The sequence below is a fragment of the Cibotium barometz genome, chromosome 17, assembly GCF_041138505.1.
Source record: "Cibotium barometz isolate CiBa-2024 chromosome 17, ASM4113850v1, whole genome shotgun sequence".
Taxonomy (NCBI): domain Eukaryota; kingdom Viridiplantae; phylum Streptophyta; class Polypodiopsida; order Cyatheales; family Cibotiaceae; genus Cibotium; species Cibotium barometz.
The window spans coordinates 19,705,856-19,730,409 of NC_141062.1; the positions used below are offsets into that span (position 1 = coordinate 19,705,856).

The window sequence follows — 24,554 nt, forward strand, 5'->3', positions numbered from 1 at the left end:
TATACATGCTGTGATATTTTATTTTTCGCCTTCCTATGTAGGTCTACGTATACATGTATGATTTACATTAAACTACTATTTTGTTAATCCCCTCCTACATGCCAATATGCAATGTAAGTCAACCTAATAAAAAAATACCATGTGCGCTATGTTACATGTACTTTGAATTACCCCCTAGGCACCACACCGCCCTTTAAAAATTTGAATAGCTAACCCTCTAGAAGTGAAAAAGAAAACTCAAAAGAAAGCCCATCCTAGCAAGGGGACTTTTCCCTACCCATGGATGCTCTTCAGAGCAACAGAACACTTCTCCTTAGTAGAAGCTCTCTCTACCCAGCTAACCTCCTCCTGGCTAACTATAGAAGGAACAAATCCAAGCAACCTATCTTCATTAATCCATCTCTCATTACATACATCCTCACGACGACGGGCGGCCAATGGTAGAACCAAAGAAAGAAATTCAGCAGATACCTAGCCATTTGATCAAGGTTTGTGAGCAAAACAACAAAGATCCAAAAAAGAGAGGAAATAGCATCCTTATATATCTTAATTTTAAGTGAGGAGAAGAAACTTTAGGGTCAACAACAAAAATGCATTTTGGATAAAATCCTTGCTTTATTAGCGTTAGCGAGTGCATCTTTAGTTAAAACATGCCTTGCATTAGCCCACCCATTGCTAAAATTGATAAGGGGACGTCTCATTATTAATCAGAGCAGCTTACTGCAAAGCCAAATAGATCTGAGAGGAATCATTCACTTGAATAGGCAACTTCTTTTTCTTAAGATGGAGGAGAGGCCACCTGCTCTGCAGCAGCGGAAGCACGACACCTTGTGGGGAGCAGGTGTGCGAGTAGCGGGCTGTCTGGTAAGACCATTCCATGTTGCCTGCCATTAATAGTCCCAGCCCCCGCAGGTAGGCTTCCACTCCAGGCTTCTGGGCCTCGGCCATCAGCTGCGCACTCAGCTTGTCCACCTCCTCCACCATGCGCACAGCCTCCCACACCGCGTCCGCAAAAGTGAACCCTGGTGCGGCCTCGCGTGCCCGGAAGATCACAGATGGCAGGTTGAAGTAGTCCCCATGGCTCACCTCAGCTTCAAAAGAGAACAGATCATTGTACAGCGCTACATGATCCACCACTGCGTCGTGCAGCTGCAGCAGCAGCTCGCTTTCTAGCGTCTCCTCGTCCAGCTCGATGTGGAGGCCGTATTCCAGCAGAATGAGGCATGACAGAACTAACGAAGCGGGCCGGCGTATCACTTTGACGTACTCGTCGACACCTGGAACGCGCCCAGTGCTCCGGAATCGAGCTTGGATCATGTTGGCATCAACGTAGCGTCTGGTGGCCTGCAGGAAGCGAGACTGCATTTTGAGAGGCATGTCTCTGGAGATGTCCTTCCAGATGTCATGCAGGGCAGCAAGCCCTTTTTGGATATTGCGGGTTTCCGAGACTGCTTCTACGGTGCTGTCCGCAGCAGCTGAGAGGTGAAGATCGAGGGTTTGGCCAGCAAAGCATGCGAGGATGAGGTTGCGGCGTGGTTGCCACACATGATCAGTGGCACAGCCACGAATAGAGAGATTGTCATCATCGGTGTCAGTGAGGAAGAACCAGCTCACCAACTTGGTGATCGGAACTAACCGCTGCGCTGCGCATTGGGCATAGCTGACGCTGCAGAAGAAAGGAAGCAAGCAGTCACGAAGGAACTGGGCAGCTTCAGGGGAAGTGGGCGCCGCAGTGGCCAGGATCCAGGGGTCGCACTCCGCTTTGATGATCTCGTACTCGGGATGCAGCATGGGCTGGAAAGAGCAGGCAGGGACCCAGTCGTATGTTTCGCTAGGCTCCATAGAGAATGAATGCTATGAAGTGGAACTTGAACTGGTGATATTTTGAGAGGCTACAGAAGATGATGATGATGTGTAGAGAGGCGAGTAAATTATGTGTGTGAGAAGGCTACCGATGATGCCCTTCTTTTTAATAAGCGGTCGGGTCGATCACCATCAATAATTAGGTCGGCTCACGACTCCTTTTTCACATCATCGTGTCTCTTCTCTCTCGAAAGTCTGTCTTTTTTTATAGAATTTTCGAAGAAAATTCACTGACTCCCATTCTAATTAGGTGGGCTCACGACGACTCCTCCACATCATCGTGTCTCTTCTCTCGAAAGTCTATGTTTTTTAGAATTTTCGAAGAAAATTCAATGACTCAACGTTTTTTTTCTTTTCTTTTTTCCAAGGAAACTTAGAAGCCTCTAAACACAGAGTACAGTTTGCTATGCTGAGAAGCCTGAGATTCTTACTTGCATCATATGGCCACCCCGTGCGAATTACAATGTGCTGAATTGTTGTTAACACTCTGGTTTCCAAGGAATGGGTTGTCTTCTTGGACAACATGATTTGGATTTCTCTTTTGTGCCATGTAAGCTCAATGGAGGTATAAAATATTTACTTGGCTTATCAAGTCTTATATTTGAGCCACAAAATGATCGACTCAAGGCCCATTTATGAATTTTTTTTACAAAATACTTAAAATTTCCTTGAAACTACTTGACAGCGCTTGTGTAGGAAGCATTTGCCTATCGTAAAAGTTTTGGAAAAAAAAAACATTTTTAAACTTACTAAAATAGTATAAAAATATATTAATAACCTTATCTTCAAGGAGACTTGTATAAAACACGCGTCTTTTATTGATAAAAGGTACATGGCTTATATTCATATAGTTAGTTTTTTTAATTGCATTTGTAGAGCTCAAAATACTATTTAAGGTATTTTGAACGTAAACTTTTAAAATTATAACTTTCTTACAAATAATCACGACGATGAAGAACTATGTTTTTAAATTTTTTTACACTTGATACATATTTTTTCCACTAATATCTTATGTTGAGAGTATTTCCTCGCTAGGAATTTCTTTGAGACAATATCATAGAAAAGAAATGAATTTTTCTAAAACTCTTAAAAAGCTACAAAAGTAATCTTACAAGACTAATATAAATTTGAGTCTTTTATGTATACATTAATCCTTAGTAGTACTTTCTTACCCAAATCATGGACTAAATATTTTTGCTACTATGAAATGCCCTTGTTTGGTATTAGGGTCCCTAGGACTAGACGACTCTTAGGAAATGAGCTAGTTTAATTAATTAGGACTTTTTTGGTAATTAGAGCCTAGTTATGAAAAAAGGGTTAGGACAAGATGTTCACGTTCTTTTTTTCCACTGGTGGATAAGCTTAGGTGATTATCCTTTTTTTATTGCATTTTAGAGAGAAAGAAAGAGAGGGTGCTTCAAATTTGCTTCTTTGTGTAGAGTTTCTAGAGAGAAATAATAGTTTGAAGATTGCGTGGCTTCTAAATTAATCAGAAGAAGAAGAAGAACTGACAAAATTTTCATCACATCAAGCACCACATAAGACAGAGAAGCTTGATAACTGCATAGTGAGAATGCGAGAAGAGGAGGAAACAAGTGAGAGAAAGAGAAAGGAAAGTGGTAATTTAATAGTGTCTCCTCCATAACAAATACACCAGTTGTTCCAGCCAACTATAGTACCCTCACTACAACATTTCACGACTCCTTCTCCACATCATCATCGTGTCTCTTCTCTCGAAAGTCAATGTGTTTTAGAATTTTCAAAGAGAATTGATTGACTCAACGTTTTTTTTTTTGGAATTTTCAAGGAAACTTAGAAGCCTCTAAACACATAGTACAGTTTGCTATGCTGAGAAGCCTGAGACTCTTGCTTGTGAATTACAAGATTAGTAATGCATACATACAAAAGCTTATGCAAGCTATGCTAAAGCTTATGCAAACTATGCCGCTATGCAAGCCTTATGCAAGGTATGCTAAAGCTTATGCATAAAGCATGCATGAGGCCTTATGTATAAAGTTTAAGCATAAAGCTATGCATGAGGCCTTATGCATAAATCTTATGCATAAAGCATTATGCATGAGCATTATGCATAAAGCACTATGCAAGCCACGCTATCCTAAACTAAACCATACCCCGGCACTATTCATTAAGCATGCATGCATAAAGCTTAATGCATGCATAGATTAAGCTCTATGCATGCATTAAGCTCTATGCATAGATCTTTCCAGATCTTGCGCTCCCCCGACATTTCAAATTACCTATCACCGACTACCACACCCTCCACAATTACTTGAGGGAGGATTCCCCTCCAAAAATAAGCATTCGTTCCTATTTTGCAAATCAATATGGAAACCATGGATGACGCCACACCCTAAAATTTTATTGATTTAGAGGAGAAGACACTTTGCCCATGTACTCGCTGCAAATACCAAGTGGCTCGACGTCCACAAATTTACAATGATCATATAAAAAAATGGAGAATATTTTTGGTGGAGCGATTGGAACATCTAATTAGTGGCAATGCACGCTTCAACAATGACGAACCAGTGGATATCCAGCCTGAACAATGGAGACCAACAAGAGTAGCAGCAAACGAGGTAATCCAACAACCCGAGGAACTTGAGGCGGATTCGGAGCAAATACTAGAACATGACATGGATGACGTGATAAATGCCTTACACGATGGAACAGAACCTCAATGTTTGGAACACGAAGGGGTAGAAGAAAACACACGACGTGTGGAATACGCTTCCTAAGAAGAGAAACAGCTACACAGGCTTGCTCGTCTTCCACTATATCGTGGAGCACATGTGCCTATTTTACACGCTTGCCTATCCATATTGAACTTGAAATCGATTTTTGGATGGTCTGATACGAGCGTATCAAAATTTTTTGCATTAAGTGATGATATCGTATGCAATTAGTGAGTTATGTACCTTTATATGCATTTTCTTAGCCTGACTATTTTGTGTAACAGCTTATTGAAACATCAAATATTTCCAAAAGATAATGAGATGCCAGTGGACCGTAGTCGAGCAAAAGCAATGTTGCACGCGATTGGCATGGACTACAACACACACCATGCTTGTCCAAATGATTGTATTCTTTATCGACAAGAATATAACAACGCATTACAATGTCCGCATTGTGGTACATCGAGATATAGACAAAATGTGCAAGGAGAAAGGGTACCAGCAAAAGTTTTACGACACTTTCCCATCATCCCTCGGATTAAAACAATGTTCAAGTGTAAATCCATTGCAGGATTGATAACTTGGCACTGTAAACACTAGGTCCACGGATGGTGTTATGCATGTGCCAATAGATTCCCCTGCATGGAAGCACATTGAAGAGAAGTGGATAGCCTTTCAGGAGAAGGCTCGCCATATTCGACTCGGACTAGCCATGGATGAAGTGAATCCATTTGGTCTATGAAGTTCATCATGGAGTACATGGCCTGTTTGTCTAGTTAACTATAATCTTCCACCATGGCTAGCGATAAAAAAAGGGCATCTTTTATTGTCTTTGATAGTTCCTGGAAAGTACAAGGTGAAGAACATGGATGTGTATTTAGTCTCTTTAGTTGAGGAGCTTCGTGTTCTATGGGAGGGCATTGAAGTTCATGATATTTCCAAGAGGTTTGGACAACGTGCACTAACATTGAGAGGAATACTTATGTGGACTATGCATGATTGGCTTGGCTATGGAGAGTGCTCAAGTAATACTGTAGCTTGTTAACATATTATGTTAAGTCACAATTATCATCCAAACTTACCTGCTATACAATCTTTTTTGATGTTCTACAGGGCTTTCAGTGTCAGGGTACAATGGATGTCCATTATGTGGGCCGCAACTTGAGGCTCGATACTCAAAATCTATGAAGAAGATAGTATACGAGGGCCACAAGAAGTATCTCCCAGTGGACCATCCTTTGCGTGAGGGATTTATAGGGAGGTCTCCTTGCATATGGTAGAGCAGTGATTGGAGGACCTTATGAGAGCTGGATCCAACCTATACACCTCCAGGAATGAAGCGTCTATCCATTTTCATCAACTTCCATACTAGAATGACCTTTTAGTGAACCATCTTCTTGACCCAATGCACATTTTCAAGAATATAGCCGAGGTGCTTCGAAAAACCATCACAGGAGAAAAGGAGAGCAAGGCACAACGAGATGATTTACAAGAGGTTCAATTCATGCACCACTTATGGGCCCAAAATAGAGCAGATGGAAAGGTGAAGCTACCAAAAGCACCTTGGGTCATGACAAAGGATGAGCAATGGTGTGTAAAGAAGTGCATTCGTGAGTTTCGTACCCCTATAGGATATATGTATTTCTTGAAGGGAGCATTTACAAAGGACAATGAGCTTAGTGGCTTGAAGAGTCATGATTGGCACAAATTCTTGCAATTCATCTTCCTATAGCCATCAAGGATTGCCTCAACGATGACATTAGAGCAACAATTTACAAAATTGGTGTAGTGGTACGTTGGATATCAAGGAAAGAGATTAGTAGAGACACATTAGCTGTTACAATGGCTGAGAAATACTTTCCAACAAGTATTTTAACCATTCAATTGCACTTGCTACTTCATGTGGTTGATGAAATTGTTGTGGCTGGGGTTGTCCATAGCCGATGGATGTTTTTCTTAGAGAGATTTATGAAGACACTTAAAGGATTTACTCGTCAAAGAGCTCGTCCCTGAAGGTAGTACGGCAGTGGGATGTCTTGTTCAAGAATCACTTGTATATATAACTCAATTTCTCAGTACGTTGTTAGGTGTTTTTTGGTAATATTTTCTTGGCATATGTACACACTCATGCATGGCATTTACAAATAAAGAATGTCCATCTCCAAGGGCCAAAGGGGGTATAAGGCCACATGTGAACGGATCTAACAAAAATGTGCAATGTGTACAGTTAGTTATTGGTTTACCTGGATAAATAATAAATGGAAGAAGTGAGAGATAAGAATCAGTTTCACAAGACAGATTTTGGCACTATCATGTATGGACAAGGTTGTTGACAAATAATGTGAGCATGCAAAGCATTATTTTTTTAAAAAAAAACTGGATAGGGACCCGTTGAAGGAGGTCAGCTACAGTACCAGTCCTTGGCATTTTATGGGAAACAAAGGTGTGTGTGGTGCAAAGTCTTCCTTGAATGAAAGAGTCACCTTGGGATTTAATGCAAGGTTTGCTTAAAATAGAAGGTGGCCTTGGATGGTTTCAAAAGTTCCTCAACTAGCCTCAAAATTCAAAAAGGCGCCGTGTGGAGGTGGGGGAGCTCTCTGACAGGCCTTGGAGTATTGAGCATATTAAAATATACTTTGGTTGAACAGGCAGCGCCCGCTGGTGTATAAGAAGGAGAGGAGCAGCCCATGGATGGGGGAGAGAGGTAGGATTCGCAGCCTTAATGAAAAAGAGCGCAGCCCTTTGCATGAGGAAGCTGCGAGGCTCTCAGTGTTTTCAAGAGCGTGGGGAGAGTTCACTACTCTTAAGCATTAGAGAACCTATGCAGCTTATGTGTATAGAAAATCTAAAATTTTAATGTTCTTTGAGAGCGCAACCATGTGGGTAAGGGGAGAAGTGTAGCTTTTGTGAGAAGGCACCGTCTTCAAGGTGTGAAAACCCGGGTGTTTTTTTTCCTCGTATGTGAGAAGCTGCTCTCTTTGTGTTTAAGAGAGAAAGGAGATAAGCTCGCTTCCTTTGAAGAGAAGTACCCTCAGAACAGCTTACGGCACTTCAGTTTGGGAGGGGAGGAGAAGCTGCAACACTACTTGTATGAATGAAGAGAAGGTGCCACGCCTTGAGAGTGCGGCTCTCGGTCATGATGACGGCCCATGCAATGTAAGTGACGGCTGCCCAGCTTTTTTGTCCTCATTTTTGTGAAATAACTCCTATATATATGAGGAATCACCAGTTTGTGGCATTGGAAAACCCATGTATATGATAACCAAATCTCTGATTTTGTGGAAAGCTCATGTGTATGAGGAAAATAGCTCTCTGGTTTTGCTTGAGAGAATATGCATGCATGGTGGTATGCTTCTTCAACAGACAGACCGAAGACCAGAAAGTGATTGTGCCTCCTATTCACACACTGCTGGCCAGGTTGGGAGAATTAAAGTTCCTTACTGATGTTGTCTTTTCTTGGGAAACTGAAGTATTGCAGAAAGCTCATACTTGATGGAATGTAATCTTGTTATGTCAAGTGGTTCTCTCATCATTTCTCTGTGGTGTTCATTTTGTTTATGGCTGTGAGCCTATTTCATAATAAGGGTGCACCCCTATATGCATATGTATCAATTGAGTAAAGGGTGGCAGATGTTGATGTGCCCATCTCCCCTTGCATGTCTTGATCAAATGTATGTAGGCTTCCCCCAGTTGCTTGAAAAAAATTGAATGAGGGTAGAGACAAAGTCTCATGCTTGAAATGTAAATGTTGTGTCAGCTCATTGAGAAGTTGACTGGTGCCCCTTTCTTTTGATGTTGGTGTGTATTCCAAACTGTGGAAAGGCATTGCTATAGAGGTGTTCCGTGTTTCTCCGCCTCCCTTCACAGTTTTTGGTGCCCCCACTGAGGAACATTCCAAGAGCCTGCAGTTTACAAGACCGAAAACATGTGCATGTGATTAATCTCAGTGAATGACTGCTATGCCAGGACAGTTGTGTGACAGATGCCTTCTAAAATTGTGCTATATTACCTTGATTTGACAGTCAATTGAAGTATGGTTTGCAGGCTGAAATTCTTGATATTGGTGCTGTTTCACATTTGATTTGTTGCCTAAAAGTTCTGGTAGAATTGGGTAATCAGCCAGTCGTGCCTCTTGGGAGTTGGTGGATGGCCACTCTCAATGGATAATCACAATGGACCTCAATTTACTCCCTTCCATTTTACCCAAAGAATTCAGATAAATGTTCATGTGGACAGAAAAATTTTCTTTCAACAGCAGGTGGCATATATGTTTGGGCCAGAGAGACTGAGGGAAATATTGGAGTCTCCTTTGCCGGTGGTAATTCCAATGATTAACTATGCAAATTCGTTTGATGTGCATGTGTTCATCCTCTTCTAAACCTGAAATGTTTTGAAGTTTTCTTCTGAGGATTGAGTTAGTAGAAGGTTTTGCTTTCGCATCTGTGTCAAAAAGGTTTTTTTGGGTAACAATGGCTTTCTCTTATCCAGAGTTTCATGGAAAAAATGATGAGAGTGTGGAAGAATTCTTAGAAAACATGGAAGTTGCGTGCATAAGCAACCATATCCAGATACCCGCTCAAATGTTACGCCTTTTGCAAATCTGTTTGAAGGGTGATGCACGGAGCTGGTGTAAGGGCTATGAGGAGGAGTTGCAGAGGGCTGATCCACCTATGCCATTGACTTGGGATAATGTCCGACAAGCTTTAACAGCACAGTTTGTGAAGGTGAGAGATCCAGACAAAGTTTGGCATGAAATACAGGAATTGAGACAGAGAAAAGCAGAGCCCATTGAGGATTACATCAAGAAGTTTTCCATATTATGGGAGAGCTTGTGCCAAGCCTTACAGCCACAAGTGCCCCCACCAGATATGATGAAAGAGGATCGGTTCTTGGTTGGCCTCAAGGAAAACCTGCGTTGGAGGGTAGAATTGAAGAAGCCAAGAACATACGAGGCTGCATTGGAGGTGGCAAGGAACAAAGAGTGGAAGTTGAATAGGCTAACCCAATTGGGAGTGAGCTCACTACCTATGGTGTCAGAGATGAAGCAAATGGATTCCATGCAAAGTCGGGTTCCAGAGGAGGTGCATCCAGCAGATGCGGGTTCAGTAACTACTCAAGTTGCGCCAGCAATGGTCACTACTGCAGCACAAGATGATGAACTGAGGCAGGACTTGAAGCAAGTGGTTGATTTGATGAAGAATCTTAGTTTAAATATGTTAAGCAATGTGGGAAATAATCGAGGTCATGTGAGACTTGCAAATCAGCCAGGAAGTGGACAACCAAAGAATGGTTTTGGTGGACAGAATAACGGCAGGGGTTGGAGGTAATTGCCCACATGCTATAACTGTGGAGAGCTTGGCCACATCAGCCCACAATGTGATAAACCACCAAGAATGGGTGGAGATATGTATCCATTGCCTGCACAGTTGCCAAACCGGTCAAATGATTATGGCATAGAGATTAAGGGTGAGGCAGGACCTAGTGGACTGACCAAGGAGGACAAGGGAAAGACAAAAGTGTTAAGTGTGGTCACCTTGGAGAAGGCAGCAATGTTGGAAGATACATTAGTAATGCCTATTGGAAAGAGAACTACAGAGGATAAAGAAGGAAGAAATGAAGCAGGTCCCAGTAAAAAAAAAGGGAAGAGTCATGAGGGTGAAGATGTGAAAGCTAAAAGGAAAAGGAGAGCCCGCCGAAAGTTTCACGTCTCAGATTTTCCACTAGGGGAAAGGGCAGGATAGCTATGATTTGAAACAGGACCTGAACAGTAGGAAGGCAGACGTGACCTTTGGACAACTAGTGGAAATGATACCGAAGCTGAAGCGCCAATGGAAGAAACTAGTCAGCCCGCTGGGGAAGGAGCCCAACAGAGGGTCAGTAAGAGTGTTGGCCATTGATGAGTCTTCAGACATTTGTCCCATAGTAGATGTTTGGCACAAGAGGAAGAATCTTGGGCAGGGATACGTGGATGGTGGTGCACAAATTTGTGTAATCACTCAAACATGTGTGGAAACGATGGGCCTGAGAGTAGAAGGAGTCTCAGGATTCCGCATACGACTGGCCAACCATCAAAAGATCAAGTGTTTAGGGGTAGTAAAGAGCTTGGAAATCGAAGCCTATGCAGTCAAAACAGTAGTGGATTTTCATGTAATGCCAGCAGGATTAGGGGCTTATCCTATCATCCTTGGAAGGCCATGGCTACGTGCAGTGCGGGCCGTTCAAGATTGGAGACATGGAACAATCAGCTTATATGGGGAGAAAGGGGGCAAAAGATTATTTGACATGAGTAGCAGGAAACCACTAGATGAAGATTATGAAGAAGGGGAAAGTCCAAGTAGTGAGGAGTCTTCCACTGTGTCAGATGAAGACAGTAGCACCACCACTAGTAGTGAGGGAGAGGTAAATGTGGCATTTCTGATGGTGGACAGGGTCTTTGAACAGACCAGCATAGTCGCATCCATGAAAGGAATTGAAGATGAGTCCAAGGGCCCATACGAAGTGATTGAAGAGCTAATGCAACCTCAGGTGAAGCCACACGAGAAGCACGAATTGATGGCCAGGATGATTAGCACAGATCTCTCAGTCATGGAGAAGGAGAAGTATTTAAAGATGTTGTCAACATATCCAGATTTATTCATCACATCGTATGAAGAAGTTCGGGGCTTCAAAGGGGAAGATTTGCACATAGAGCTAAAGGAAGGAGCCAAGCCAGTACGTCAAAGATTAAGGAGAATGGGTCCAGAGCAGATGAAGGCTTTGCAAGAAGAGGTGGACAAGCTACTAAAGGCTGGTTTTATATGCCCTGTGGAGACAACAGAGTGGGTAAGCCCAGTCGTGGTCACTCCAAAAAAGGACGGGAAATGGAGGATTTGTGTGGATTTCAAACCTTTGAATGCAGCTACAAAGAAGGATCCATACCCACTACCTTTCATTGATCAAATCCTGGATTCAGTGGCGGGTCATGAAAGATACAGTGTGTGTGATGGGTTTTCAGGCTATTTCCAGTTGAAGATTGCTCCAGAGGATCAGAAGAAAACCACTTTCATTACGCCATGGGGCTGCTTTTGCTATACAGTACTACCATTTGGGCTAACAAATGGTCCAGCTCACTATCAAAAGAGAGCAAATTGGGCGCTTCTGCCATTCATTGGAAAATGTGTACAGGATTTCATTGATGATTTTTGTGTCTACAGCACACGCATGGATCACTGTGAGAAGCTGGAGATGGTGCTGGAACGATATAATGATTGTGGTGGCCAACTCAATCCCAAGAAGTGTTTCTTTGCAAAACCAAGGGTAAAATTGTTGGGTCATATGGTGTCAGAAAATGGCATTGAGGCTGATCCAGACAAGGTCAAGGCAATCATGCTTCTTCCTTCTCCAGAGTCTACAAAACAGTTGGCAACATTCATTCAGAAGGTAAAGTACATGTCAAGATTCATTTCATTGTCCTCACAGCTTTTATATCCATTACAACAGGTGGCAAAGCATGATCCTTTGCAATGGGATGACAAGTGTGAAGAGGAGTTTCGAAGAATCAAAGAAGTCTTGGGGGAGATGACAGTGGTACAGGCTCCAAATTGGGAACAGGTTTTTTATGTGAATCCTTCAGTAGGAGAGGATGCTATTGGTGCTATGTTGCTGCAAAAAGGGAAGGGGAGCCAATATATGCACCCCGTCTATTGTGCTAGTAGGGTAAAGTCAGTTGCAGAGAGGGGATTGTCAGAAATAGAGTTGGTAATGGTAAGTGTGGTGTTTGCTTGCCGACGGTTTCGCCAATATCTTTTGACAAAGCCATTTGTATTCCTAACTAGCTACACATTCTTGCCTCAGCTAATCAATGGTGTAAACATGTCTAAGGTAGTAAAAAAGTGGGTGATTGAATTGCAGGAGTTTGAGTTCTCTTTCTTGGTGGAAGAAAGTAACAGAGCTACTTTAGCAGACTTGTTAACTTATAAGGAAAACCCTCTACTTGTCAAAGAGGAAAGTGTTAGAAGGGTAGAAAGTGTGGCAGAAGTAAGCAATGCTCATGTTTTGTTCTTTGATGGTTCATACAGGAAGAGCCATGATGCAGCTTCGGGTGGTATAGCTCTTTATGACCAGCAAGGTAAGCTGGTTTGTAAAAAGGGATTCAAAGTTGATGCTCATACTAACAATGAAGCAGAATATTCTACATTGGAAGCAGGGCTAAACATTTGCATTAAGCATGGTGTAAAGAGACTATGCATAAGAGGTGATTCTCTACTGGTGGTAAAGCAAATACTAGGAGTATGGAAGAGCAAAAACCCTGCATTAAGGAACAAGTGTCTCAAAATCAAGAGCTTGTTGAAGGAGTTTGAAGCATGGGGCATTCGGCATGTGGAGCGTTCTCTTAATACAGAAGCACATGAAGCAGCACAGGGAATGATTGGTGAGCTATATGTGTTAAAAGCAGATCTGCCACTTTATCGGGGTCGTGAAAGTCTGACACTGGAAGAAGAGTTTTTGTTGACAGGAGTCATTCCCCAGGACATTGAGAAGGCAAAGAAATATGGGTTTGTATGCAGAGCTTGCAAATACAAGCTCATTGGTGACACCTTATACATGCAAGGGACTGACTTGGTATTAAGGCGTGTACCATGGAAGGAAGAGCTGTACAGAGTGCTTGAGGAGAATCATGAAGGAGCATGCGGTGGCCACTTTGCATTTAAAATCACATTGCACAAAATCTTACAGGAAGGTTACATATGGCCAAGTATACAAAAAGATGTGCATCACTGGTGTAGCTCATGCAAGAGGTGCTAGGCATTTGGAAAACGAGTTTTAAAACCAGAGTTGCGCAAAACCATCTTGGCCTTTGACATTTTTGAGAAGTGGGGAATTGATGCAGTAGGACCTTTACCCATTACCAGCAGGGGGAAGAGTTATATTTTGACAGCTGTGGATTATCTTTCCAGGTGGGCAGAAGCTAGAGCAGTGAAGCAAATTACGGCAAGAGATGTTGCAAAGTTTGTTTATGAAGACATCTGCTGTAAATTTGGGGTGCCCTTGGAGCTTCTTTCAGATCAAGGGCCCGGTTTTAGAGCTGACTTGCTTGAATACTTGTGTGCCAAAATGCGGATTAGGCATAATTTTACTACTCCTTACTACCCGCAGTGCAACGGTTTGAATGAAAGATTCAATGGTGAACTTATACACATTCTTGCAAAGGTGACAGAACATCAGGGCAAGAATTGGGATCTAGAGCTGTTCAGTGCTTTATGGGCTTATCGTACATCGGTAAAGACAAGCACAGGTTTTACACCTTTTCACTTAGTGTATGGCAAAGAAGCTTTATTACCGGTGGAAATTGAGTTGCCTGCAGTAAAAATGTTAGAAAAGCTGCTAGGGCCATCTAGCAACACATTTAAAGAGAGACTCTTACAGTTACAAGAGGTTCAGCTGGACAGGATGAGTGCCTTGGAACATTATGAGAAAATGCAAAGTAGGGCATTGACAAAGATAAATGAGAAGATTAAGAAGAAGGGTATTGAGGAAGGTGATTTGGTGCTACGCTATAACAGTAAGCTGGATAAAACCTTTCAAAAGAAGTTCCAAGTAAAATGGGAGGGGCCCTTCAGAGTAATGAATTGCTTTGCTAATGGCACATATCAATTGGCTGACCTTGATGGAACCCCACATGTATCAAGGGTGAATGGTTTACGTCTCAAGTTATATCATGCACGACTGATGATGGTAGACAAGGATGAAAGATTTGAAGAAGTGAAAAGCAGTGTCTTTGAGAACATGGTGATATCAGATGCATTGAGCCTCACGACACTGTTTTCTGCTGACCATGAATGATCTAGCAGGCTAGGGGATGGGCAAACTATGTTAGGTGTTTTTTGGTAATATTTTCTTGGCATATGTACACACTCATGCATGGCATTTACAAATAAAGAATGTCCATCTCCAAGGGCCAAAGGGGGTATAAGGCCACATGTGAACGGATCTAACAAAAATGTGCAATGTGTACAGTTAGTTATTGGTTTACCTGGATAAATAATAAATGGAAGAAGTGAGAGATAAGAATCAGTTTCACAAGACAGATTTTGGCACTATCATGTATGGACAAGGTTGTTGACAAATAATGTGAGCATGCAAAGCATTATTTTTTAAAAAAAAAACTGGATAGGGACCCGTTGAAGGAGGTCAGCTACAGTACCAGTCCTTGGCATTTTATGGGAAACAAAGGTGTGTGTGGTGCAAAGTCTTCCTTGAATGAAAGAGTCACCTTGGGATTTAATGCAAGGTTTGCTTAAAATAGAAGGTGGCCTTGGATGGTTTCAAAAGTTCCTCAACTAGCCTCAAAATTCAAAAAGGCGCCGTGTGGAGGTGGGGGAGCTCTCTGACAGGCCTTGGAGTATTGAGCATATTAAAATATACTTTGGTTGAACAGGCAGCGCCCGCTGGTGTATAAGAAGGAGAGGAGCAGCCCATGGATGGGGGAGAGAGGTAGGATTCGCAGCCTTAATGAAAAAGAGCGCAGCCCTTTGCATGAGGAAGCTGCGAGGCTCTCAGTGTTTTCAAGAGCGTGGGGAGAGTTCACTACTCTAAAGCATTAGAGAACCTATGCAGCTTATGTGTATAGAAAATCTAAAATTTTAATGTTCTTTGAGAGTGCAACCATGTGGGTAAGGGGAGAAGTGTAGCTTTTGTGAGAAGGCACCGTCTTCAAGGTGTGAAAACCCGGGTGTTTTTTTTCCTCGTATGTGAGAAGCTGCTCTCTTTGTGTTTAAGAGAGAAAGGAGATAAGCTCGCTTCCTTTGAAGAGAAGTACCCTCAGAACAGCTTACGGCACTTCAGTTTGGGAGGGGAGGAGAAGCTGCAACACTACTTGTATGAATGAAGAGAAGGTGCCACGCCTTGAGAGTGCGGCTCTCGGTCATGATGACGGCCCATGCAATGTAAGTGACGGCTGCCCAGCTTTTTTGTCCTCATTTTTGTGAAATAACTCCTATATATATGAGGAATCACCAGTTTGTGGCATTGGAAAACCCATGTATATGATAACCAAATCTCTGATTTTGTGGAAAGCTCATGTGTATGAGGAAAATAGCTCTCTGGTTTTGCTTGAGAGAATATGCATGCATGGTGGTATGCTTCTTCAACAGACAGACCGAAGACCAGAAAGTGATTGTGCCTCCTATTCACACACTGCTGGCCAGGTTGGGAGAATTAAAGTTCCTTACTGATGTTGTCTTTTCTTGGGAAACTGAAGTATTGCAGAAAGCTCATACTTGATGGAATGTAATCTTGTTATGTCAAGTGGTTCTCTCATCATTTCTCTATGGTGTTCATTTTGTTTATGGCTGTGAGCCTATTTCATAATAAGGGTGCACCCCTATATGCATATGTATCAATTGAGTAAAGGGTGGCAGATGTTGATGTGCCCATCTCCCCTTGCATGTCTTGATCAAATGTATGTAGGCTTCCCCCAGTTGCTTGAAAAAAATTGAATGAGGGTAGAGACAAAGTCTCATGCTTGAAATGTAAATGTTGTGTCAGCTCATTGAGAAGTTGACTGGTGCCCCTTTCTTTTGATGTTGGTGTGTATTCCAAACTGTGGAAAGGCATTGCTATAGAGGTGTTCCGTGTTTCTCCGCCTCCCTTCACAACGTCTGATCCCGATATGCCAAGATTATGGACACAAGAAGAAGATGATTGACTAGTTGGGGAAGAACCACAAGGGAAAGGCCTTGTGAGAACAATGGATGTAGCATTGCGTGAAATAGATAAAAAGAGCACAACATTTGATTGTGGTGTGAAGGCTAATTTCATGCAAGAAAATCGTTCAAGTGCAAGTGATGGCAATACTGAAGTAGGCATGCTAGATTATTATGTAACAATCCAAGATATTATCAAGGTTGGATTCAAAAAGTTTGATATGTTCATTTTTGATGTGAAATGGTTCAAGTTGGTAACTCAAGGGACGCAAGTAACTGTACACAAAGACAAGTGTGGATTTCTTCAAGTAGATTGCACAAAGATATGGACTGACCAAAGGGACACATTTGTGCTACCAGAGCACTGTGAGCAAGTCGTCTTTGTGGAAGAACCAACATATCATAAATGGTTGTTTGTGATCCAAATAAATCCACATGGAAAACAAATATTTGATGAGGTGAAAATAGCAGTTGACTGTTTGCTAGATACTGAGGAACTCCCCCCACATCATGTGATGGTTGAGCATACACCACTAGCACCTATTGAACAACATGAAGAAGACATACTAGTTGAGGAAGTAGGTGAGGCTCACACGGGATTAGGATCGGATGAAGGTGTACTCATTGAGCAAATACATCTTGAACAAGAAACAGACACGAGAGATAATCCAGAAGAAGAACAGACTCAAGCTCAGTATGATCATGATGCATCGATAGCTCTCATGCTAGAGCTAGAAGAGGATGACATCATGGATGAATTACCTTCTACTACTACAAGACAACCGGTTCCACCAATTGACAACAATGATGGAGTATTTCTAGAAATAGATTTATTTGGAGCCATGGATCTCGTTGAGGATGAGCAAGTTGATGATGAACTTTAATTTCATTGTAAAATAGAGCACTTTCTAAATTGCACCTTAGTGGCGAGGAGGAGGAGCTAGCATTTTTTCTCCTTCAAATAGCGTGATGGAAGTTATACCCTCCTCTCTCCCTCGGCTCCCCCCTCTCTCTCTCTCTATCTTTATCTCTCTTTCTCTTTGATCATCTCTCTCTCTCTCTCTCTCTCTCTCTCTCTCTCTCTCTCTCTCTCTCATAGACACATATGCTTGCCAAGAGATAGAAAAAGAAGGCTAAAACACACCCAAGAATGGGAACTAGCAAATATTATATATAATTCAATTAAAAAAAATAAAAATTTCCAACTGTTATTTCGACGCATATTTCGACTACATTTTACACGTGTATTTCGACGCATATTTTGACGTCTGATTCTCTTGTAGTGAAAGCTTATGTATTACCATTATGCATGAGGCTTATGCTGCATATGGCTAATGCATAAATCTCATGCATGAGGCTTATGCACTAGCCTCATGCATGAGGCTGAGGAATATGGCCACCTTTTGAGATAAGCATAGCTCTCAAAATAATATCCGTAGAGCATGGAAAAAATAACAAACCCTAATCTTAGAAACCCTAAAGCTTACAAACCCTATAACATGTAAAAGCATAAGAGACAAAATAAACAATAAAGAGATCTCTTACCTTGTGAGCCTTGTATTGTTGATAACCTACAAAATCAAACCAAATTAAGAAAAAAAAGTATCAATAACCATAATCTTAGCCTGATAGAGAGTATATACAAAACCCTAATCTTAATAGAAATCTTAATAAAAGCTTTTGCATAACATAGATGTGGATGACTCCACCGGTACTTACTAGGGAACTCGAGGACTACCAACACAAACACTAGGGCTGGGGAAAAGGGAGTGTGGATCCTCTCAAGGAAGTATACTTGCAATGAGTCCGCCTCACTGGCTAGACATGCAAGACCTATGCTCTACACTGTCTACTGTGCTCTCCGACCACCACCTAGCACCGTAGTATCCCTACTACAAGCCTCTCACTCACACCATACCCACCACTGACCACTCACACACCTCACTCACATAGAGAGATAGACAAAACACCAACATAGAGAACAACACTGTATACCAACTATAGATAAGAATTATACAAGAGAGACTATGCTGCACACAGAGATTGTAATACACTAGAGAATGTGCTCTCCGCCGAATGTGCTAGAGTGAATGTGATACAAGAAAGAATCTCCTGCTAGAATGTGCTACAATGAATGTTCTACAAGAGAGAGTCTGTCTAAGATAGTGTGTATGTGTCTCCCCTCTTGCAGAGAGAGTGCTCCCCTTATCTCCCAACCCTCATCATGTAGTATAGAAGAAAAATCTTTTGTCGGGAAAAGAAAGATGGTGCTCAAGAGGATTTTGCTATCCCTCCTCGGGGAAAGAAGAGGGGTGTTGCCTCCATGAGTGCCATCGGAGTTGACCATGCACATTGGAGATATCGAAGGGCATCGACAGTTGGAGCGATCAAAGGGCACCGGCGGTGCGGGTGGTCAAAGATGACGAAGGGTACCAACGATAATAGCCGTCAGAGCCGTCGGAGGGCACCGGTAGTTGGAGCGGTCAGAGGGCACTGGCGGTGATGGGTTGGAGCAGTCGGAGCACACCGGTAGTCAGAGCAGTTTACAGATGCCGGAGGTGATGGTGGGAAGCTCTTGGTGGAGAGTGGAGGACGTGACTTCCCATCCACAGGCCGCCCACTACTACTCAATTCACCATCTCGTTGAATGCCACATAAAAATAGAAAAAACAGGTGGTTCTTTGGCAAGCTAGCCTCTGGGAAAAACATCTCGCAAGCAAGCTCCCAAGCATACTTCATACAATTATCCTTCCAGGAAAACCTTCTGGAGAGATATAGAATAAATAAAAATGAATCAACTAGGCTCTTGGGAAACTTCATCCAACAAGAGAGCTGTAGAAAAAAATATTGAACTAAGGGCTCCTAGGCACTTCATCCAGTAAGCAATTTCTAATGGGCAACTTGATCTAGCAAGCCATTGTTGCCTATATTACCACTGTCATCCCCCGGGCAAAGCATCGAGCAAGAAGGTTACTCTGATATCAACCAAAGCACAAAACCAATCTTAACAATAATCACTGACCACTTCATCTGGGTAAAACTTCGGGCACAAAGTCCAGGCATACAAAGATACAAAATGAAACCTAGCCATGGCCAGTACATAAAAGATCCGCTTCTCATTAACAGAAAAGGTCTGCTTCTCCCAAGCATCATTAGCATGTGCCAAGGTAGCCCCCAACATAACTTTTGCTTCAGGGTCAAGACTTCTCATAAACTTCCACAGAGATGGCCATACCAAGGGCTCTGCAGCAGTCAAAGGATTAAGAAGAGCTGCACATGCTATGTTATGGTACATCATAGTGATCAAGAAGGGGTGTTCCCTTGAGAGTTTCTCTGCAACCTAGTTGCACACCATGCCAAAATCTCTTTAACACATTCGGATGATCCTCCAAGTGCTGCAAAATGCAATGGTGTTCTTCCAAAACCACAACCGCTTACACCACCAGATCTTGTGGTCGTTGCACACATGAGAGACCCCTTACTTAAAAGCAAGCAGACTACTATAGAATGGCTGGACCAGGCTGCCAAGCGTAGAGGTGTAGATCCACATGTTTGTGCCACTGAGGGAGGGTTTTTTTTTCGAAAGAAACACAAATACAAAGGGGGGATTTTTTTTTAGAGAAAAAAAATACAAAAGGGGATTTTTTTTGTTTACTTGATCGGTGTGAGAAGGGGAGGTTGGGTTGGTCGGTGAGGAGAGTTGAGGGGAGAAGAGAGAGGGAAAGGGTGGGTGACAGGTGAGAGCTTGGTCAATGAGGGGGGTGGGTGAGAGAGAGATTTCTTTTTTTTTGGTCTCTTGTAAAAGAAATAGGGAAAAAGAAACCTAAGAGGGGGATTTTTTTTTTTGGGAGATAAAGACCCGATACATGGCACTTCATGAACACTAGAGTGAGTTGAGGCAGGCGTTCCGCTCGAACCACCACCCATGGCCGGCCACATCTTCCAAATTGAGGAGTCTGAAGTCTACATAGATTGTGATCTTGTTGGTCTTCTTTTTTGGAATCACAACTATAGGTGACAACCGTTCGGAGTGCTCAATGGGAACAATGATACCTACCTCTTCCATCTTGTCTAGCTCTTTCTTCACCACTTCTAAATAGTTGGGATCCATGCGGTAGATGCCCTTGCTAACTGGTGGACTACCTTCTTTTAGTGAAATGATGTGAGTGCAAATGGTTGGATCTATCTCTGGGAGATCCTTGTAGGTCCATGCAAACACATCTTGGTGATCTGTGAAAAATTTGGTGATTCTCTAAAGAGTGGAAGGGTCCTCCCGAGACCCAAGCTACCACTAAGATGGGACATGGTATCTCTGATATGCCTAGGTTCAGCTCTCTCACCTCCTTATGGTAAGTGGTGGGTGGAAGAAGAGCAATGCCGAGTGCTGCTTGATGAAGAGATAAGGGATCATGGGCTAGGGTGCTGACCAGAGGGAAATCACAAATGTGTTCCTCTGTCGAGCCCACAGTGGGTATCTCTTCTATTGGCAAGGCTTCTTGCCTAGTCTTGAGGCACTCTACTCACCTCTCCTTGTGGGTAAGTCTGGGAGGGGTTATAGGCACCTCTGCTGACTCCTCTTGAGAGACCTTCTTTCAAGGTTGTCGGGAAAACTATAGTTCCGCTAGACCTATGACCTCTATGTATTTATGTGTTGAGACACTGAGGCAAAGAAGGAGGCTAGAGTGAGCAAAGATTCTATCCAATCCCATGCTGTTGCTTCCTCTTCTAAGAGCTCTTCTTCTTGGGACACCTCTTGAATGGGGTCTAGATCCAACTCCACTATGTCCATCATATTGCACTGGAACCAATAGGAATTTAACCAATTCCATAGAGGTTCTGCCACCTCTCCTTCTAAGTCGAATGGATCCCAAGCCTCCTCCACTAGTAATTCTTTCCATTCCTCCCGCTCTTCCTTGTAACCACACTGGGTCCTTCCTCCCGAATGAGAGTCATGTCATGTAGGGCAGTGCCCCTTGCACTCTCATCGGGGCCTTTTTCCAAGGGCAAGGTCATTGTCCCCCCCGGGTTAGGTATATGCAAGTTGTCTCGGCCCCAATCATGGATTACCTAGGCTGCCCTCAACCAAGGCCTTCCGATGAGCAAGCTATAGGCCCCTCGAGTTGGTGGTAGGTCTAACACCACAAAAGTCATTTCGCATACTAATCCCTCAAAACTGATCGAAACTTGCTTGACTGGTCCCACGGGCATCACTTCTCTTTGTTCTATCACTCGGATGGCGAAGGGAGCTCGCTCAGTAATTCGGAGACCCAAGACTTTCCTAGTAGCTTCAGGCATGATATTAACACCAGAACCACCATCCACAATGGCCCCTCTAATTTGAGTCCCTCCCAGGGAGCCTGTCACCCTTGGGCTTCAGTGATCGGCCACTCCTGGGATAGTGAGTTATATCCTTTCTTGCTGCCTCCTGGGTTATCGCCCACTACTACTACTAGATGTGACTTCCCCCCTAGTTGCCATCGGCCGGTTCCATCCAATGCTAGACTAAGCCTATCAGTTGCTCTCCTATTTTCTGGCTCAAACCACATAATTAAGGAAGGGTGATTTCCACATTTGCTCCTGCCAACTTTTCCTCCCAACTTAAATTACTAAACTTGGGTTGGGTAGACTCCTCATCTACCTTTGAAGATGTGGTGGTTTGGGGAATGACCAAGGTAGGTGCTGCTTCCTTCTCCATGGATGGTGTTTGAATGAATTCCTCCACCGCCTCCTTAAAGCTTGGTCCACAATGGATGGGTAGGTACTCCACCATCAGGGAGAGGAGTTGTTGACTTTGGCGGTCCTTGGGATCGGGTGACGGCCGCCACTATTAGAGTGCCAATGGGAGGTGGCACCACTACCACAATTGGAGTGCCAGCAGTGGGAGGTGGCACCATAGCTTCCACCATGTTAACCAGTGGGGTTCTAGGACAATCCTGGGTGTAGTGGTCTTGGCTCTCTAGGTAATGGAGGCATGGGACTGAGCCCTCAGGTACAATGCATTAAGCTTGCATGTGGTTTCTCCCCCTACAATGGTAGCATATAAGAGGCCGGGTGGGGTTGTTGGAAGGACGGTGATTGGCAAACCTTTGGTTAGGTTGAGCCCCATACGTGTTGTTAATGGCCAGAGGTATTGGAGGAGCTACCACATAGACCACCAAGGGTGGTTTTGATAGACTTGGGGTGTTTATGGGACGAGCATAGGTGGGAGGTATGATTGATAGGTTGGGAGAGTGCCTGCTTGATATTAAATTTGCATAGGCATGGGGTTGTATGTTAGGGCTACTTCTTCAGGATGAGGGTTATTGCTGTATGTTACCGTGGCTACTTAAGCTCCCTGTTGAGATGTGGTCTCGGGCGGTGGAGGGGTTTGTACAAAAGTAACCATGGGGGAGGGAAGGGTGTGTGGGGCAGTTAAGTAGGAGGGACTAGTGGTGACAGGGTTAATATAAGCTTGTTATTGGGGGGTAGCTCCTCTAGTTGATTGAGGGTTCAAGAAGGGTGTTGGGTTTGGTTGGTGGTTAGGGGCTTGGGAAGAAGTTGAAGCACTTCTGGTTGGGGTCACCATGTAGTCATTGGCAAAGGGATTAAGTGGGGTGGCACCCTGCTTAAGTAGTTGTTGCATAAGATGAAGTCCCTTGAGGTAGTAACACTCCTTGTCCTCATGGCCTACCTTTGAGAAAAATGAGAAATATTTCTTGGTGGGACAATTATTTTGAAGATTACCTTACGAGCTATATACCGAGCACCAAGGACTCACCTTGGGATCTTTGACCTTGAGCTACTTGATCTCCTGAGTGGTCGGAGATGCCGGAGGTGATGGTGGGAAGCTCTTGGTGAAGTGTGGAGGACCTCGCTTCCCGTCCATAATAGAAAACTTATTGAATCTTTTTTTCCCTTCTCATTGAAGCTTAACCCTAACTCTAGATTCTACATAGAAACCCTAATAAAGAGCTTTGATGGAGAGCTCTTTATTAGGGTTTCTATGTAGAATCTAGGGTTAGAGCTAAGATTCAATTAGAAAGTAAAAAGAAGAAAAGAAAACTTAAATGATAGGAAAGAGAAGGGAATTAATCACAAGAAAGCTTTCATGGAAAGCTTGTTTCTGTAGGAGATGAAGAAAAAGAGAAGACACACATTGCTTGAGCTTTTGAGGAGGATAGGGTAGGAGAGGTAGAAGTGATAGATTAGACATAAACCTACAAAAAACTCAAAGTACCAAGCTTAGGACATTCAAAAGATAAAAACAACACAGCGACAAAAGAAGCGGTATTACTTTTTGTAGGCCATGCTACTGAACATCATTTTTTTTAACAATAATGTAGTAGTGTTTTCTCGCGTGCTAGGAACACTGCTCACAGCGTTTTAGCAGCATTCTTTTGGTGCTGAGCAATGTTAATAACCCTGACATTTTCCTTTCAAAGACGCTGCAAAAATGCTGCTAAAAACGCTGATGTAAGGAAGAGGAGGAAATAGGAGTGCAAGTGGGATCAAGAGAAGGTTTCTTGCAATCGAATTGATAGGATTTTTTGTGGCCAAAGGGACATGGTCAATGGAGATTATCACCCCAATCCCAAGAGAAGAAAATAATAAATTGGGCATGGTTAAGGATTCTTGCATGAATAGCTGTGCATTTGTAGCTAGTTGTAATAAGCTACTGTTAGGACTGTTGCATGGTGAATAGCTGATAGGATTAGGTAGAGTAGGTGAGGGTATGCCTTGGGGGGGTTCACCTCTAGGAAATTTTGTGTATCACGTGCATTTAATGGGGTATTTAAAAAACCCCTTACACTTACATACTTTTATCAATAAAATGACTTTTTTTTCTTCATAAACTTTCAAAATTGGTTTTAAAAACCCCTCCTATAAATGTAATTCTATAACTTTTTTGAATTAATATACCCCTTCTAATGAAGTCCCCATGATATCATGTATATGCCCTTCTAATTGTTTCCACATCTTCTTAAGTTACCCTATTGTTCTTCTTGTCTCATTGACCTGCTATCAAGGCAAAGCAGCCTGTGCTCGTAATGTACAAGGGTCTATCCAAAATCCAAAGATCAAAGGTAGCCCCCTCTCTCTCACTAACTAGTGCATAGTCCACGACGCTTTTCCCTCTTGCTATTGTTTTGCATGTGAAATGTCATGTGCTGGGGCATAGTTGACTGCCATCCAATATGACTGTACGGTTTCTACACATCACTCGGGCGAGTGTTCTCCCACAAGCTGTTGTCTCCATAGCAGACAGGCCTTGAGCCCAAGACCCAATTGAGTAAATGCCATTCTAGCATTTAGGTCTCATGCGCTCTTTCCTAAA

The 24,554-nt window shown here is 42.9% G+C and overlaps 1 protein-coding gene across 1 annotated transcript; it reads right to left on the reverse strand.

The window, feature by feature from the left end:
* Window positions 1–717: 717 nt before the first annotated feature.
* Window positions 718–1,842, reverse strand: LOC147629748 (microbial Terpene synthase-like protein 13). Its single transcript, XM_086810962.1, has one exon. The coding sequence runs from the start codon at window positions 1,840–1,842 to the stop codon at window positions 718–720; it is 1,125 nt and encodes a 374-aa protein (XP_086667088.1).
* Window positions 1,843–24,554: the final 22,712 nt, after the last annotated feature.

Bases quoted from the DNA above. Each gene is read 5' to 3' on its own strand.
- LOC147629748 (XM_086810962.1), bottom strand. From the start codon at position 1,842: ATGGAGCCTAGCGAAACATACGACTGGGTCCCTGCCTGCTCTTTCCAG.